Below are 17,924 nucleotides of genomic sequence, written 5' to 3'. Positions count from 1 at the left end.
ACTGTAAAAAGTTGTAAAATGTCAGTCAGTATGTATAAGAGTTCAGCAATAAACTTTGACTTGGCCCTTCTCTCTTCCACTCTCAGGTAAGTGCAAGTGTGGTGAGTACAGGTGCGACAGGGGGCGTGGTCATCTCTCCCTCTCCATCCCCATCCTGCCTGTCTGCAGCCAGCAGCATAGACAACCTGACTGCGCCCCTCAGTGACATCTCTGTGGGCGGGGCCACTGGACCAGCAGACGGAGCATCTGGGTCTGACAGGAAGGAAGGAGAAAGTACATACAGTAAGTTGTGTCCTGAATCAGATGCTGGTTCTTTTTTTAAATGAAAGCATGCCAGCATGATGTAAACGGATAACAGCTGGGACTCCTCTATTGACCATGCTGACCTCTCTGTGTCTCTGCAGCTCTGCTCGACATGACCATCAACCAGTTTTTGAAGAGCCTAGGGCTGGAACACCTCCGAGACACCTTCCAGCGGGAACAGGTACACGCACATTCCTTTATGTGTCTGGGAAAGGCAATAGTGAAAGGGAACAGCAAAAGGTGCAAAGAACTGGAGAGGCACATAGATATAAGAGATGAGGATGAAAGGTGGAAAGACCAGGAAATATTTTTCTTACAGGGTTAATTCAGTCTTGGTTTGAACTCATTTATTTAATCAGTTTTCTTTTGTTCATTTTTGTTCCATTTTACATTCCTCATGTCAGTTCATAACCATTCTAGCGGCATGGCTCAAGGGATGACAGTGTTTGGTCAAGACTGAATTATCTCAACAACAGATGGATTGCCATACAATTTGGTTCAGACATCCATGTTCCCCTCAGGATGTAATTACTTCGCTAATCCCTCAACTTTTTATCTTGGGTCATCAGCATTTTAATCTATCCAACATTTGTATTGCTTATTATAGCTAGGTTTATGGCTACATACTTGCAAAGCTATCAGCCTCAACTGTAATTTGTGTTTAATGCTAATTCGCAAATGTTAAAATAAGATGGTGATCATGGTAAATATCTTGCCTGCTTAGATTCAGCATGTTAGCATTGTGGTGAGGATGTTAGCGTTAGCATTTAGCTCAGAGCACCACTGTGCCTAAGTACAGCCTTGCAGAGCTGTAGCATCGCTGTAGACTGTCTCTGCTCCACTGTAAGAAAAAAAGAGGTGGTGATGTCCATAGAGCAGTGGAGACAGAAGAGGGATACAGATGCACGGAGTGACAGAACAAGGGAAAAAAAAATAAAGAGAGAGGCTTAAGGAGAAAGATGGAGAAAATAGACACAGGCAGAGATAAGGAGACAGATGGGTTGACAGAAAAAGGAAAAATCAGACAGGGAGAGAAACCGAAATAGACAGTGAAATTGAGAGGTGACAGCAGGCAAAAGGCTAAGCATAGCAATGCGGAGGATATGTGTGTTTGTGTGTGTTATATGTGTCCAAGCAATCATTGATATTCAGATGAAGATTGTGATTACGGTAAGAGTCAGCTTGGTGTTAATGGAAAAGTACATTTTTATTTCAGAATAACAATAACTCAGAGTCATGACAAAGAGATACACATACTGTAGGTTGAACGGAATTTACATCATTAAATTGGCCAATTTAATTTACTTTAACCATACTTTTTACTCGTTATGTTGAAATTACAATATTGTGTTAAAAGACAGTAAACTGAACCTATTTCAGCTCCAATGATTAACAACTCTAATCAACTTTCTGCTGTGTGAATCCTCCTTCTGTTCCCTCTGTAAAGCTCCACTTCTGATTTGTTTGTTGTTGTAGAAGAGGATTATTAGTAAACCTTTGTCAAAACAAAGTTTGATTGAACAGTTTTTGCAAAAAAATATGGAGATCGGCCACTATTACTGTTTAGTTAAAACTTGCAGGGAGAATGCAATAATTTTGCAAGATGCAAGGAATTGGTAGAAGTTATTTAGTTGGATGTTCCAGGTGGCAGATTGCTCAGATGCTGCTTTTCCACTGCTGTGATGAAATTGTAAGATGGCAGCTTGAAGCATCAGCCAGTGGCGAGAACCATCACTTTTATTACTTTTCTGTGATTACTTCAAATTGAGTGTGACAAACAGTTTTTCTCTGTTAAAAGATCATACAGGCTTCTGAAGAAGTAAAAAGCTGACATTTTCATCTCTTTGCTGTGATTTCGGAAATGAAACCGGGATTCTTGTATTCACTTTGGTGCCAGACAAATTTTCAGTTTCTGTTTTGCTTATTTCTGTGTTTTCACTCGGAGTGGAGTATTTAGGCTATGATGATTACACCTATTGCAGTGATCACAGCAACACAGAGGGAAGTACGTAAAGGTCACTGTTTAAAAAGCAAAGTAATCTCTGCCGCAAGCATGAATCTCATCTGGGATCGCCTTGAAAAAACACGAACTTCACCATCATCATTTTGCATATGAAAGGCTTGATTACTGCCATGCATTCATTGACATTTTTTTCATGCCGCTTCAGTCTTTCACTCATGCATATTTGTCAGATCGATTGTCTCTGCAATGTCTTAGATCATTGAATTCTTGTTTTATTGTTGGTTATTTAATTTTTGTATGACTTGCTATTTTCATCATCAAACTGTAATGTCTTTTTATTTATTTAGAGTTCTACCTTTCAATAAATTAGAACGTTTGATTCAGGTGACAGATGTATAATTAGAAGTATCTCTCAAATCAATATTGCACATTATGATAATAAAATGTTATTTTCCTAGTGATATGCAGTCTTTTGGGAGAAGATAACTATAAGCAAGACTGACATGACTCATTTGCTGTTTTCCGGGCAGATTTCGCTGGATGTGCTGGCAGACATGGGTCACGAGGAGCTGAAAGAGATCGGCATCAACGCTTACGGCCACAGACACAAACTCATCAAGGGCATCGAACGGCTGCTGGGAGGCCAGCAAGGTCAGGAAACAAACAAAACACACACACAAAACCACACACGCACACACAAAACTACACACACAAACACACACCTGTTCCTATATCAGATTTACTGTATTGAAATGACATAAATATTTAATCTTCAAATAAACACTGGAAATGTTAAAACAATCAAGCATGTTCTCTTTATAACGCCAAGTTCTGTTATTTAGTCTTCAGATTTGTTGAGAAACACTCAAAATGCTTACTTTACATCATCTATACATCAAACTCCTGGGTTATATATGTGGCTATACCTGTAATGTATGATAAGAAATTTAGTGTCATTTGTTTTTTGATTGTAGGTGCAAACCCATATCTGACGTTCCACTGCTCCAGCCAGGGCACCGTGCTGATCGACCTGGCACCGGACGACAAGGAGTTCCAGTCTGTGGAGGAGGAAGTATGCAAACACACTTTTACACACACGCATCCAGACACGACATACATTTAGGTTGCTAGTGTCACCACAGTACAGCAACAATCTGCAGAAGAGACTTTAGACCCGGACTACTGCTCCACTGACTATATAAATGAAAGCAGTAACTGAAAGCGACAGCAGATATCCGTCTAAATGGATTTAAAATGAATGAGGACCGTCAGATGTTAACAAAAAATTAACAGCTAATATAAACTGTAATTTTTACTTGGGAACTTGAAAAATGACTGATATGAGGTCTCCAGACAGTTTCTAATGCTAGGTTGACTACCTTTACCTATTCACAGCAGTATTGTATAGTCATCAATCATTTCAGTCATTAGGATGATTTTTCTGAATGGTGGTGATCATTTCACCCACAACTTTCTTCAAATGGCTCCATCAGTTTGTAAATCCACCTGCAGCAGCTTCTGATCTATTTTTACTTTATATTCCTCTTTTGAGTCATGTTTTTTATTTTTTTAACTGCTGATGCCGCACATTTGCAGCTGCAGGAAATTTCCCACAGGCATTATTTAGTTATCTACTGTGATTAAATGAGTTGCTTCTCTGTAATCTAGGCTTAGTCACTTACCACTTTATTTGGTACACCCAACTAAAACTAATGCAGTTTATAAAACAGTCCTGCAATAAATTTTGCCTTCATGGTGTATAATGTTTGTGTTTTTATCCACCCCATTGATATCACAGAGCGTAGGCTAAATAACAGAATGACCATACAGATTCACACCTCTAAAACCTCAACAGGACCGTTGTATTATGTCGTATGCATTTCATTAGCATGTTTAATCCCCCACATTCTCCATTTTAACTTTCAAAGCTTTGCATAAGTTTGTCATTTTGATCGTCTTCTGTCTGTTTATTTCCTCTTTAGCTACAGAGCACTATCAGAGAGCACCGCGATGGAGGCAATGCAGGTGGAGTCTTCAGCCGGTACAACATCATTAAGGTGTGTGTTCACACACACATAGCGTACACATTAGAGCCGTCAGTGTTCCTCTATAATACCATTCAAATTTTTATATATATATATGACAATGCCAATTTTTGACAATGCTTATGCATTGTCAATGCCACTATAAGCATGTGGTTGTTGTTGTTACACGGTCTGTCCACTAGAGGGACTTCCAACATCAGCCTGGCCTTGAAGGGCATCTACGTCATGGCACAGTGCATTTCTGGCACGCCGCTCTGTTTACATTATTTTCTACCACGCACACAGCGACAAACACAAATCAGCAGTGAACTCTGTAGTGTGTTCAATTGTATTGAAGTGGCTCTGTTGTAAATGTTAGAAAGCACAGCTGAAACAATTTGTCATAAACTAAGTAACATAAGTGTTAGCCACGATGCTAACAGCATTGATAACTAAGCCAAACGGTGCTGTCGCTACTGTTAGTGATTTATAAGCAACCTGTTTCTTGCAGATTGTCACGTTACTGAGAATACAGCAGTTAGAAGGTAATATATGAAGTCGAAGCTAACTGACAGATGTAAGGCAGCTAACATAAACTTTAGCTGCCTCCATGAAGCTCCCTGCTAAGCTCCTACAACTTGTGACGCAGTTAGGAAACCAGAACGAGCTAACTATTGCTAACATAAGTATTTGGGCTCGGTGGATGTCAATTTTAAAGTCATGTTAAAACCATTTACCATCCTTCTTCCGATTTCCAGCCGCAGCCTGTCACTCCCCCCTGTACTAACGTTACTCTGTACCTAACGTTAGCTCACAATGCCTTGTTTCTCAGTCCTGTAATTTATTGTTTATCAGACATGAGAAGAGGGAGATTAGCTAACGTTAGCCAACCTATTTATAAAAAAAACCCCTCACATTTGAATAGTAATTTCAGCATTTGAATAGTAATGATTTTTTTACGGTATTCATTCCAACAGCCCTAGTATACATACACAGAGACCAGTTTTGTCTTTTAATGATCACAAAGGAGGAGTTGAAACTTAATTAACTAACAAAGAGTCAAATTAAATGTGGTGTCTGGTTTGACTTTTAGAAATACATTTTAATTCTCATCCCTCCCTCTGTTCCTCCATTCCTCTCTCTGTAGATTCAGAAGGTGGTGAATAAGAAGCTACGGGAGAGATATGCACACAGACAAAAGGAAATCGCAGACGAGAATCACAACCATCACAACGAGCGAATGCTCTTTCACGGTAAATTAACAGAGTATATAGTGCAGCAGGGTGGGTTTCCTCACCATATATCAAGTATTTCAACAGCTTGTTGCTTAACCTTTTATATAATATTTTTACTTCTTTATTAAGTGGTCTTCTTTTCGAACATTTGATTTTGCTTGATTCCAAAAGCCGTCGAACTGCTGGTTAATGTGGTGACGCAACCAAGGGCCAGTATAGAGAGCCTAAGTCAGGATGTCACATCAGAGCTAGCCTCTGTTCCACTATCTTCTGTATTAAATTAATTAAGGTTAAACAATGAATACTTTGTTTGGTGAATTTCCATAAAATTCACCAGCACTTTCTTCATAAATAATTTTTCCAATATTTGTTTCCTGCGGTTATTACAAACATGTCTGAGCTTAACCTCAGTGCCTTGAAGCGCTGTAGTCTCCCTTTGCCAGACCCTCCTCCAAAGTGTGAGGAAGGAGGGTCTGGGTACTCCACATAGCATTCAGGTATGGGAGGAAAATGGACTATCTGGGACATTATTCACAATTACCTCACACACTGAAACGGGAATTCACTTTCAATAGTGTTTATGAGAACATTTCAGTATAGGACGTGAGTGCGTTTCAGTAGCGCGTGCGCACGCGTGTGTGTCTTTGGTTTGCCGGTAAACTTGGCTGTACACTAGGGCTGGGCGATATGGAGTAAATCGGATATCACGATATTCTTGACCAAATACCTCGATATCACGGCGATATCGTAGGGTTGAAAATTGGTGCTTTAACAAAATATCTTCACACTTTGATTTTAGATAAATAATCATCAGTAATGTGGACATAATGTCTAAGTGGGGAAAAGGCAAATAATAGAACAGCTACAACAGTCTGGTAAGTTCAGAAGAGTACATCACTTTACTGTAATGCAGCTTTTAAAACCAGTAAAAGACTTAAGTCATATCACGATATTATGATATCTAGTCTCATATCACGATAGATATAATATCAATATATTGCCCAGCCCTACTGTACACATGCACCAAAATCTGGTTGTTCTGAAGTTGAAGATGCATTTCACGCATTGGTGACAGTTTTCCTCTTCATTGCCATGACATTTTGATCACTTCCTTCAGCGTCGGTCACTTCCTCTTTGTTGACAGAAGTAAAACTCTTGAGACGAACTTCACCATGGTGCGGTCTGAACTGTGAGGAAGTAGAAAACCCACAGGCAGTGGCAGAGCGTAGTGGACAGGTTAGGTGTATGGTTTGACCATGTTCTGGATGTAGCCATTCACAGCACAATAGGCAAGTACCAGTGTACGGATTCGAGAAGCCACCGGGAGCCGGTGTGGAGGAGCAGGGCAGTGTGGGAGAACTTGGGTAAGTTGAAGATCAGCCAGGCTGATGATAAGCACCAGAGGTCGGATAGCAGATGGAGGCACAACAGCCAGGAGCGAGTTGCGGTAGTCTAGGCACGAGATGTAAATAGCCTGGACCAGAACCTGCGCCGCCTCCTGGGTGAGGGATGGTCGTATCCTCCTGATCTTGTGGAGAATAAATCTGCAGGAGTGGGTTGTCGCAGAGATGTTAGCAGCGAAGAACAGCTGGTCATCCAGTCATTAATCTTCCATATCCACAACCGCCGGGACCGCAGCCGAGTTCTGTTTCTTTAAAACGTTAAACACTGTGGAGTTGAAAATTCCCAGGAAGTCGTCTGGCTTCTGTGATGTCTGAAATGCTGCGTTTGACAACCAACGATCATACAGTACTATGTTCAAAGTCTCTTAGATCATTTCCCAGGATAACACTTAGTCAAACAGTATCTGGATCTATCTTCCTTGTCTGCATTCGTTTTACATTGCAGAGGATGCTGAATGTAGACATATCATCAGATAGACTATGTTTTAAATTATTATTGTTAGCTATATATATTTGGGGTATCTTCTGGTGGAGGCTCCATAAATGGATGGACAAGAAGATGTGTTGGGAGGTTTTCCAGGTGCCTATAAGCATGTGCATACAGGATGTGTTCCTGTCCCCACAGGGAGAGTCTATTGCATGTTTTTTGCAGTGGGATGGCCTTAATATGAATGTGTCCTTTCTCCTGCCAGGCTCTCCCTTCATCAATGCCATCATCCACAAGGGCTTTGACGAGCGACACGCCTACATCGGCGGCATGTTTGGAGCCGGGATCTATTTTGCGGAGAACTCCTCCAAAAGCAACCAGTACGTGTACGGGATTGGGGGAGGCACAGGATGCCCCACCCACAAAGACCGCTCCTGCTACGTGTGCCACAGGTGAGACATCTTTAGTTAAGAAAAAAATATATTCTCTTTACGATGGTGGCATGTTCATCTTATCCTGTTTGTTCCAACAACTTGATTCTTCTTGTGTGGAAGGAAAGAACTACTCGTCAGTACCAATGTCCCAATTCCACACTAAGTACTAATTCTAATCAGGTTTTGATTATGTAATTTGTTCATACCTCTAAAGCGACAACAGTTTATTCAAAGATGCTACTATGTATACTGAATATGTATACTGAATCCACTCAATTTTAGATGTGCCTTCGATGGACTCTATTGTCCCACAATGCATTGTACAAAGAAACCGGAGAAAAACTTTACTTGTATTTCAAAGCTATCAGCACTTACTTAGGACATTATCATTTCCTGTTAGTGCAAAACAGTAAAGCCAAATTGATTTATTGTACTAATTGCCATAACAATATACTATAAAATTAGAATATCGTACTTATGTAGTATGGAATTGGGACACAGAGAAAACAGGAATTTGATGACCTTTTATCAACCACAATCACTGTTGTGCTTTATTGCAGGAAGTTAAATAATTGACATAAAAAACGTACTGCAACATAGTATTACTGAGTAAAAATGTACGAAATAAACAAAAATTTATCTGACCTTCACGGCATCATTCTGTGGGTTTGCATTTCAGGCAGATGCTGTTCTGCAGAGTGACGCTGGGAAAGTCGTTTCTTCAGTTTAGTGCGATGAAAATGGCCCACGCCCCCCCTGGACACCACTCGGTTATAGGTCGACCCAGTGTCAACGGACTGGCGTATGCAGAGTACGTCATCTACAGAGGGGAGCAGGTCAGTACACACTATCTTTTTATTTATTTATTTTTTTAAACCACCCCTTTGTGCTACATAAATTGTATGAAATAAGTAGTGTTGCACCAATTTTCACTATTCATAAATCTGTGGATTATTCCTTTGATTAATTGATTTATCATTTCTTCTATAAGAATGCCAGAAAATGTTTAAATACCCATAATAATTTCACAGAGTCCAAGGGGACATCTTTAAATAGCAGCAAATCCTTCTAAATCGAAAATAAATGACGATGCATCGATCATTTCTTTTCTGCCTTGTTAATATATGTACACATGACATGAGTTCAACACTAGAAATAAGCCTAATATTTACTATGAGTTGAATTTGATGTGTTCCTTGTCCACAGGCATACCCAGAGTACTTGATCACCTACCAGATTGTGAAGCCGGAGAGTCTGGCCACGCCTGCTGCCACACCGGAGCAGAAGTCCTAAAACGCAATCACGGCTGGATTGGAAGAAGGCCAGACTGCAATGGACCAGAGCCACTCTCTGGAACTGAACTAGAGGGTATTTTTAAACCTCAGATCCGAAATGAAAGTCTCCAGAGTTGAACTTGAGGTGGGCGAGGTGAACTGTCGACCCTCAGAAACCGACCTGGATGTGTCTAAATAGGAGAAGAGAAGGAGGATGAGTTTTGGGGTGTGATACATGCCCAGTCCAAAAGCAGCAGACAGCAAAATCTATCAGATTCTTTAATTAATTGGGTCTACTTTTGCAGGAGAAAATGCAAATGATTAGATCAACACTTGTGGAAGTGCACCAGTAAGCTATTATGTAATTTGCAGGCCTCTGGCTCGATCCTTAAAAACAAAAAAAACAATTAAAGCAATTGCAACAGGACACAGTCCAAAGGAAAACAAACATCACTGGTGTTGCACCTTTGCACACTGCTCATGTAATCTACTCCCAATTTTTTATGTGTTGTTTTGATATGGTGTCCTCTTGGCTTTGTGCATCATCCACATCAGCAAAAACACCCTGAGGCTACTTCCAGAAACAGCGATTGTTGCACTGAGAGAACAGAAATCAAGCACATTTTATGTTCTAGCTTGTCACATTTTTACCAATGAAACTCATGTTAACAATTCCAGCTCTTTTTTTTTTTGCGCCCTTTTTTTTTCTTTAAAAAAAAAAAAATTAAAAAAAAGATGGAACCCACACACAACAAAAACACCAAACACCCGCCCAAACCCAAAAGTCAATAAGCAGAAAACAAACAATCCACTGCTGCTACCGGTGCCAGAAAACAAACAATCCACTGCTGCTACCGGTGCCGGCTGCAGACGTTCCACTACAGTCCATGCAGGGACCATCTTCTACACCCACCAGTCAGACAAAATCAGCTCACGTCAGAGGAACACCAAAACTTAAAATCCACACCGAAGAAAATCATTTAAAGTTTCAAAATTCAGATTTTGGGCAGAGCTGAGTTGTGACAAGCAAGCAGCAACTGGAGACACCGGTCAGTCAATCCAACATGCCCTAAACATACTGCTTTCCGAGCCTTAATTGCTTTTCAAGGAAATCAGTCATTTTCAAAATTGTTTTCCAATTCAATATAATACTGCTTGGAGTCAGAATTGAGTGGTCATTATACTGTATAAACTACATCTTAAAAAAGGTCCCATATTGTTTTTTTTTTTGTTTTTTTTTATTAAACTATAAAGACGGTCGAGGTGCTATATAAATACTTGGGAAAGTATCAAAACAAGAAATGCACACAGCCTATATTCAGTAACTGAGCCTTTTAAGAGAGGCGTGAGGACTTCTGTACATTTGTGATGCCACAACTACACTAATATACAGTCATTCCCCAACTGCAATGACTGTGCAGAAACACGTGAGACCGCAGATGCGAAAGACCTGAAAACGCTGACCAATCAGAGCAGACTGGGCGTTTTCAGGAGGGATGGTTTAAAAGACAGGCGCTTAAAAGAGTGTTTCAGACAGAGGGTAAACACAGGTATATTCAGACAGACAGTATGAGAAAAAATATGTTTTTTGAATATTAGAGCATGTAAACATGTTCTAGTAGAAGCCCAAAATACTAAGTTACTAAAACCAGGCGGACCACGAGACCAAACTGTGACACTTTGATATTGTCGCTGTTGGCCAGAAACCTTATTTACATTTTTTTTAACGCTAATCTGTCACCCTTTTTGTCTGTGGGTTTTACAGATATTTAAACAGACGATTACCTTGTCAGACAGAAATTGCTCAATTCAAATGTTTTCAAATTAGCCTTTTATTTCCTGAAAAGCAACAGTTTTGGACATACAAGGTTTTCGCCTGACAACGACGATATGTACATGTACAAACACATACATCCATAATGTGACATTGTTCTCTGTGAAGCCCTAAATTGTGAATGATATTGATCTTGTCAATTGCAGCTAAACATTCACATTATATAACATAACATTCTTCTACATCCGTGTGCCACTTAACATTTACATCTGGAGCATCTTTTTGTTTTGGGTTTAAGGTCTCTCACATTGTGTTGTTTACATGAACCTGCTGCCTTCTCGGCCCTTCCCTCTCTACCTGTAACTGTTAGTGCCCCCTAGTGGTGCAACAGAGGAATTGCTGGCTTGTAGTATTATGTTGAAGGGAACCAATCTACTGTATATCAGGAAGGCATTTTTGTAGGGATTCATTTCTACAGTGTCTTTTTCTGAGGCCTATTCCATTTTTGTTTTTTCCTTGCATGTTACTTTATGTTTCCATTATTTTTAGGTCGTCGTTACACTCCTGAGTTTACACTCCTAAACATAAGCAAATGAGGAAAGTGACCCTAGTCTCTGCATCTTAGCAAGCCATTCAGCGGGCTGGTCACAGGCTTCAAAAAGATATTTATATAAACTAGAGATCTGCAGGTTGACTGAGGTTGAGGATGATGAAAAGGATAATGGACATGTTCTACTTACTGTAAAAATGCTATCAAATTTGTTTGTATTAACCATTTATAGGAACACACTAACATGTACGATATACTTCATAACAGCAAAATTAGCAAACTCCTCACACTACATATGCTTGAAAGTTTTTTAGTTTTATTTTTACTATACTGACCATGTTTATCTTTTAATTGTTTTTTTTGTTTTATTAATGTACACCACTTGGGACCACATGTTTTAGTTTATTTCATGTTCATCACATCATGCCGAGTCGAGCAGTGCTGAGGTCTTTGAAATTCCTTGAAACTGTGTGGAATGGAAAGGGAAATGACAAACCGTTTTTGAGAATGAATAGCCTTAAAATCACTCGGAAACGTACTATGATTGATTTACCCAAATCAGGCAGCAGCAATGGATTCATACCCATTAAAGGAACATCACATTTAAATCTGACAAAGCTGTTCTAATATTGGATTTATTTTTATCCTGACTTTGTTAGCACTACAGCGTCTGCCAGCCAAACTCAGATTTCAGCAGATTTGCGCCTTCAAGGTGAAGATGACGTTGGTCTGAGCCAAGTGCAAACAAACATTAAATCCATGTTAAGTGTGAACTAAGCCTAAATTCTCCATACTGTAAGTATGTCCTCAGAGAAACTGAACTGGTAGCTTAAAATAGCCGCCCCTGAGACTTTTAAACTAAACCTTTTTGTCAGACTATTTCCACGTTTTCCCTCAGTTTTGCAGCCCAAACAGTTGAATGCAATAGTTAATCCCAATAACAATGATAACAAATTAACTGATTGTCAGCAAATTACAAAGTCAGTCATTGCAGGGAAATTGGAAAGGAAAATTAAATAGTAGACTGAATGACAACTGATGACTAAAGTAAAATTGAGAAAACCTAATAAGCTTGAAATTAAATTGTAATGGCAGAAAAGCGTTCAAAGGGAAAATGGCCCAATGTAAAAGCTACTCGGTAAAAGGATGTTTTTAAGACCAAGTGATTTTACCTGCCTAGAAGACCTGTTTTTCCTCAAGTAAATTATTTAGGATCTGGCATTTCACAAATTGACTTAAGTCATAAAGCTCTAATTGGATTTTTAATGATAAACAAAGCAAGTTTATAGTCAGTTTCTCCGAGACATTTCGTTGTTTTGTTTTTTTAACGCCTGTGTTGACCGTGATTAGTTAGCACAAAAAAAAAAAAAAAAAAAAGATTTCGGATGAAGTGGCAGCGTCACTGTTGGCTCTCTCGGCATGAACAAACCGAGCAGGCAGAGTTTACGGTGTAGCAGCGTTGTATGATTTAAATGTTAAATGAGACTGTAAATAAACTAACTCCAGATGGGCCTTTTAAATGAGTCTATTATGGATCATTTTGAGTTTATTTTTTCTGCTTTCCCCCCCCCCCTTTGAAATACTTTTTTATGGGATTAATATTTGAGTTGTGTTTTGGTTGGCCTGTCTTTCCTTATTTGTGTCGAGGGCCAGTCAGCCATCTTGTTGTAAATAGTTTGGAGGGATGCCTGCGTGCGAGTATGTGTGTATGTATTATAAATTCATGCCTCACCTTCTGACCTGCCTTCTACAAAAAGCCAACCGTTAACTAACACATTTCCTCATCAGTAATGTTTGACCTGCTGTTGTACAGACACTTGTACCAAGCTGCTGACCAGCTGACATGTGGAACAGATACACTCCTCACTCTTGTACAGAAGAAAATCTTAATAAAAGAACTTAAAGTGTATTTTTGTCTTATTCTTTGTTCAGTTTATTGGCACCATGTGGTTACTAAACAGGATGTACTTTTTAATTCATATTACCTCGGTCTTCATTTGCTTTTTGTTTACATCCACTGACACAATTTTGTCAATCCAAAAAAGTCATTTTCACGTTAAATGGATAATCCTATTTCAAGACTATAAATAGATGTCCTTGTTGCAAAACAGTAGAAACAAATCCAGGTATAACAATACATTTAAACTGCATCACCAACAACCTTTTTTTATTTTCTTAAAGTGTAATTACTGTTACTTTTTTATTTACATCTGATGATTATATTTTCCCATTTATTTTGTAATGCTAATGTTCTTGATTATATTAAAAATTATTATTACAGGAACTATAGCTAAAATGAGCTAACTGATAGTATTCTGACCTTCCCTGTTTAACTGTGAAACAAACCTGTTATGATTAATGTACTTTTAGGCAGAACAAGTTAATCAACAACCATAAGCAGCTCTAGGTATACCTATATCTAGGAAGGTGTGCCGAATGTAATCCAGACACATTGACATCTGGCAGACCTTGGGAGATACTAAGGTTATCCTTATTGTTTGTTGGATATCAAATATCCAAACTTGAGATCTCAAGTTTAGTGTTTGTCCCCAGTACATTACACATACTTCCTCCATGTCACCTCAGGGGCTCCGTAATTTTCCACTTTTTTCGACATGTTATACTATGACTTTTTTTCGACACCCTATACTATGACTTTTTTGACATACTATAATTTTTATTTTTTATTTTCAACACACTATACTATGACTTTTTAATCGACATGCTTGTGATTACTTTTTTATTCAAACTTTTTTTTTTTCTTCGAGATACTATACTATGACTTTTTTGGACATACTATAGCATGTCAAAAAAAAAAAAAACTGACCTTTTTTCAAAAATTTCCCACATACTATAATATGACTTTTTCCGACATACTATAATATGACTTTCACTAAATTTTTTGGACATACGACTTTTTTTCAACTATATTTACAACTATACTATGACTGTTTTCCACTTTATTCAGAATATTAAACTATTACTTTAACATACTATACTATGACTTTTTCCACTGTTTAACATACTATAACTTTTTTTTCAAAATTTGACACTGTACTGTGACTTTTTTTCCCCACATACTATGAGATTTTTTCTACATGCTATACTATGACTTTTCTTGGACATACGACTATGACTTTTTCCGACATACTACAATATGACTTTCATAAATTTTTTGGACATGCTATACTACGACTTTTTTCGACATACTATATTATGACCTTTTTCGACATACAATACTATGACTTTTTTTTTTTTTATTTAATATACTATGACTTTGACATTCTATACTGACTTTTTTCCAAAAATCAATTGCTGACATTAGGAGAAACTCATAAGAGGTCAAAACAGGAGGGTATACATCAAAAGGGCAACACATCGGTGGTAGAAAGGTTTAAGAACGGGATCGCGAGCGAACTATTTAATATACTATGACTTTTTTCCACTTTATTCAGCATATTATACTATGACTTTTTTTTATTTTTAAACATACTATACTGTGACTTTATGACTTTTCGACATACTATACTATGACTTACTCTTTCGACATACACTGACTTTTTACCACTTTATTCAGAATATTATACTATGACTTTAACATACTATACTATGACTTTTTTCAACATACTATAACTTTTTTCCACTTTTTGACATTCTATACTGACTTTTTCCCCACTTTATTCAGCATATTATACTAAGACTCTTTTAAACATACTATGACATACTACACTATGACTTTTTTACACTTTATTCAGCATATTATACTATGACGTTTTTCGACATACTATACTATGAATTTTTCAACATATGATTTTTTTCTGACTTACTATGACTTTTTCCACATGCTATACTATGACTTTTTTGACATACTATATTATGACTTTTCTGATAGTAATACGTAACTTTTCCTAGCACACACTTTGATTTTTTTTTTTTTTTTTTTTTTTTTTTTTTTTTTTTTTTTTTTTTTTTTTTTTTTTTTTTTTTTTTTTTTTTTTTTTTTTTTTTTTTTTTAATTTTTAACTATTTTTTTAAATTTTTTTAAAAAAAAATTTTTTTTTCCCCCACATACTATACTATTACTTTTTCCACTGTTTAACATACTATAACTTTTTTTTCAAAATTTGACACACTGTACTGTGACTTTTTTCCGACATACTATACTATGAGATTTTTTCTACATGCTATACTATGACTTTTCTTGGACATTCTATACTATGACCTTTTTTTTCAAAATTTCCATATATTATGACTTTTTTTCGACATACGACTATAACTTTTTTTGACATATATATTATGACTTTTTCCGACATACTATAATATGACTCATCAATTTTTTGGACATGCTATACTACGACTTTTTTGGACATACTATATTATGACTTTTTTCAAAATTTTCAACATGGTAACAGTGAGATTTTTCGACATACTATACTATGACATTTTTATGACTTTTTTCGACATACTATGACTTTTATTAAAATCTTTGGACATAGTGACTTTTTCGACATACTATGCTATAACTTTTTTTCAAAATTTTTCAACACACTGTGCTATGACTTTTATGACTTTTTTCAACATGCTATACTATTACTTTTTTTCAAAATTTTCAACATGCTAACATGACTTTTTTAATATACTATTTACTTTTTTGACTTACTATACTATGACTTTTCCACTTTTTTCAAAATTCTATACTATGACTTTCGACATACTACTTTTGACATGCTTTACTGACTTTTTTGACATACTATGACTTTTTTCCACTTTGATCACCATATAATACTATGACTATTTGATATACTATGACTTTTTTCCACTTTATTCAGCATATTATACTATGACTTTTTTTTAAACATATACTGTGACTTTATGACTTTTCAACATACTATACTATGACTTGTTTTACTCTTTCGACATACACTGACTTTTTCCACTTTATTCAGAATACTATACTATGACTTTTTTCAACATACTATAACTTTTTGACATTCAATACTGACTTTTTCCCACTTTATTCAGCATATTATACTATGACTCTTTTAAACATACTATGACATACTATGACTTTTTTTCCACTTTATTCAGCATATTATACTATGAGTTTTTTGACTATGACTTTTTTCTGACTTTGACATAGTGTACTATGACTTTTTTGACATACTATATTATGATTATTTTCTCACTATTTGACCTATTCTATGACTTGTGACTTTTTCAACACTAAGACATAACTTTTGTGGACATGCTATACTATGACTTTGTATCGACAGGTTATATGATGACTTTTTTTCGACATACTAGGCTACGCTATGATTTATTTCGACATACGACAATATTAAGTTTTAGACACTATATACTATGACTTTTTTCCTACAAACTATGACTTTTCGTCGATATACTGTAGCCTACTTTGATTTTTTTCAACATAGAGGCTACTACTACTACTTTGTATCGGATACTATGACTTTTTATGACATACTGACTTAATTACTTTTTTTTAAGACAAACTAATAAAATGTGACATAATATACTATCACTCTTGTATGACATACATTTTTATGACACTTTTTGCCACTGAGATTATATTTTTTATAGTGCCCTCGTTTTGCGACAAGCCTGTTTCAGCTATTTCCTTGTACCCCAGGTGTGATAACGCCCCTTTTTATATGCATTTGCCTGAGACATAAGCCTGATGTTTTAAATGTATTTTAATAGTTTTTAATGTCACTGCATAACCAAAACCCTGGGAAAACGTGATGCTATTATTTTGTCACTAACACTCCTCTAGGGAATCTAGGGCTTGGACGGCCCAACCGTGTGAATCTCCAAGGATGAGCGTTCGGCTGCCAGGCTTAATGGCGGATGGGCCTACCTGTCGCCTCGCTGCCCCCGCCGGCACTGCTCCGATACTCGGTCAGATCGATGTCTGTGGTCCGAGTCCGACACTGGTTAGCGTCGGTGCTCCATTGCCAGTTTATTTGTGTACATTTAAAGTACATTTAAAGTAAAGTAAAATGATGGCGAAACACAACTTAATGTGGGAAAAGGGTATCTCGTCGGTCCTGCTCCAAACTCTACGGTCCCGCACCTGTTCTGAATAGTCCATCTTAATCACTCCGGCACGCCGTCTTGCTAACTCACCGTGGCTTTTCGACTACCTACGCAGCCCAACAGCAGCCAATATACCTTTTTTTCACGGCAGACATGTTGACATGTCATAGTAGGAAAAGCACAGGTGTATTCAAACCCGTTAATGGTGGCTGCATTCCACTTAGGAGAGGCCCTGGTATTGTGCATGCTGACTCACTGAAATAGCTTACTGGGACACTTGATGGAATTGAGCCATCGTTAAGGTTATCAATTTCAGCTGTGATTTTCCTACTATGACAAGTCAACATGTCTGCTGTGAAAAAGGTCCATAGGGAGGTAGTGTGCCGTGACAATGATAGGTATTTGGATAGTAACTGAGTTCTGGCTCGTCTCGTTTTGGTTCCACATGTTGTCACGCATTGCAACACCCTTGGACCACCCAAT

At 37.5% G+C, this 17,924-nt stretch overlaps 1 protein-coding gene and 1 long non-coding RNA gene across 3 annotated transcripts in view; one reads left to right on the top strand and one right to left on the bottom strand.

Annotated features, from left to right (window-relative positions):
* Positions 1-9,740, top strand: part of tnksa (tankyrase, TRF1-interacting ankyrin-related ADP-ribose polymerase a) — an 81,895-nt gene extending 72,155 nt beyond the window's left edge. The window contains exons 21-29 of one of the 2 annotated variants that reach the window (XM_039779904.1): positions 87-282; positions 405-484; positions 2,797-2,917; positions 3,241-3,338; positions 4,249-4,323; positions 5,438-5,543; positions 7,621-7,807; positions 8,469-8,625; positions 8,996-9,740. In XM_039779904.1, the coding sequence (XP_039635838.1) occupies positions 87-282; positions 405-484; positions 2,797-2,917; positions 3,241-3,338; positions 4,249-4,323; positions 5,438-5,543; positions 7,621-7,807; positions 8,469-8,625; positions 8,996-9,082 (1,107 nt within the window). In that variant the 3' untranslated portion in view covers positions 9,083-9,740. The remainder of the gene's footprint in view (positions 1-86; positions 283-404; positions 485-2,796; positions 2,918-3,240; positions 3,339-4,248; positions 4,324-5,437; positions 5,544-7,620; positions 7,808-8,468; positions 8,626-8,995) is intronic. The other variant, XM_039779905.1, reaches the window with a different exon arrangement.
* LOC120545512 lies at positions 142-17,525 on the bottom strand. Its single transcript, XR_005636706.1, has 6 exons — positions 17,263-17,525; positions 9,023-9,254; positions 8,435-8,609; positions 2,770-3,324; positions 387-1,144; positions 142-252 (listed from the first exon to the last, which is right to left on the bottom strand). It is a non-coding gene; the product is annotated as an uncharacterized LOC120545512 (long non-coding RNA).
* Between the last annotated feature and the right edge of the window lie 399 nt (positions 17,526-17,924).

This window comes from Perca fluviatilis, chromosome 17, assembly GCF_010015445.1.
Source record: "Perca fluviatilis chromosome 17, GENO_Pfluv_1.0, whole genome shotgun sequence".
NCBI classification, from domain to species: domain Eukaryota; kingdom Metazoa; phylum Chordata; class Actinopteri; order Perciformes; family Percidae; genus Perca; species Perca fluviatilis.
Note: the sequence above shows the minus strand (reverse complement) of the source record. Positions and strands in the feature narration are given on the sequence as shown.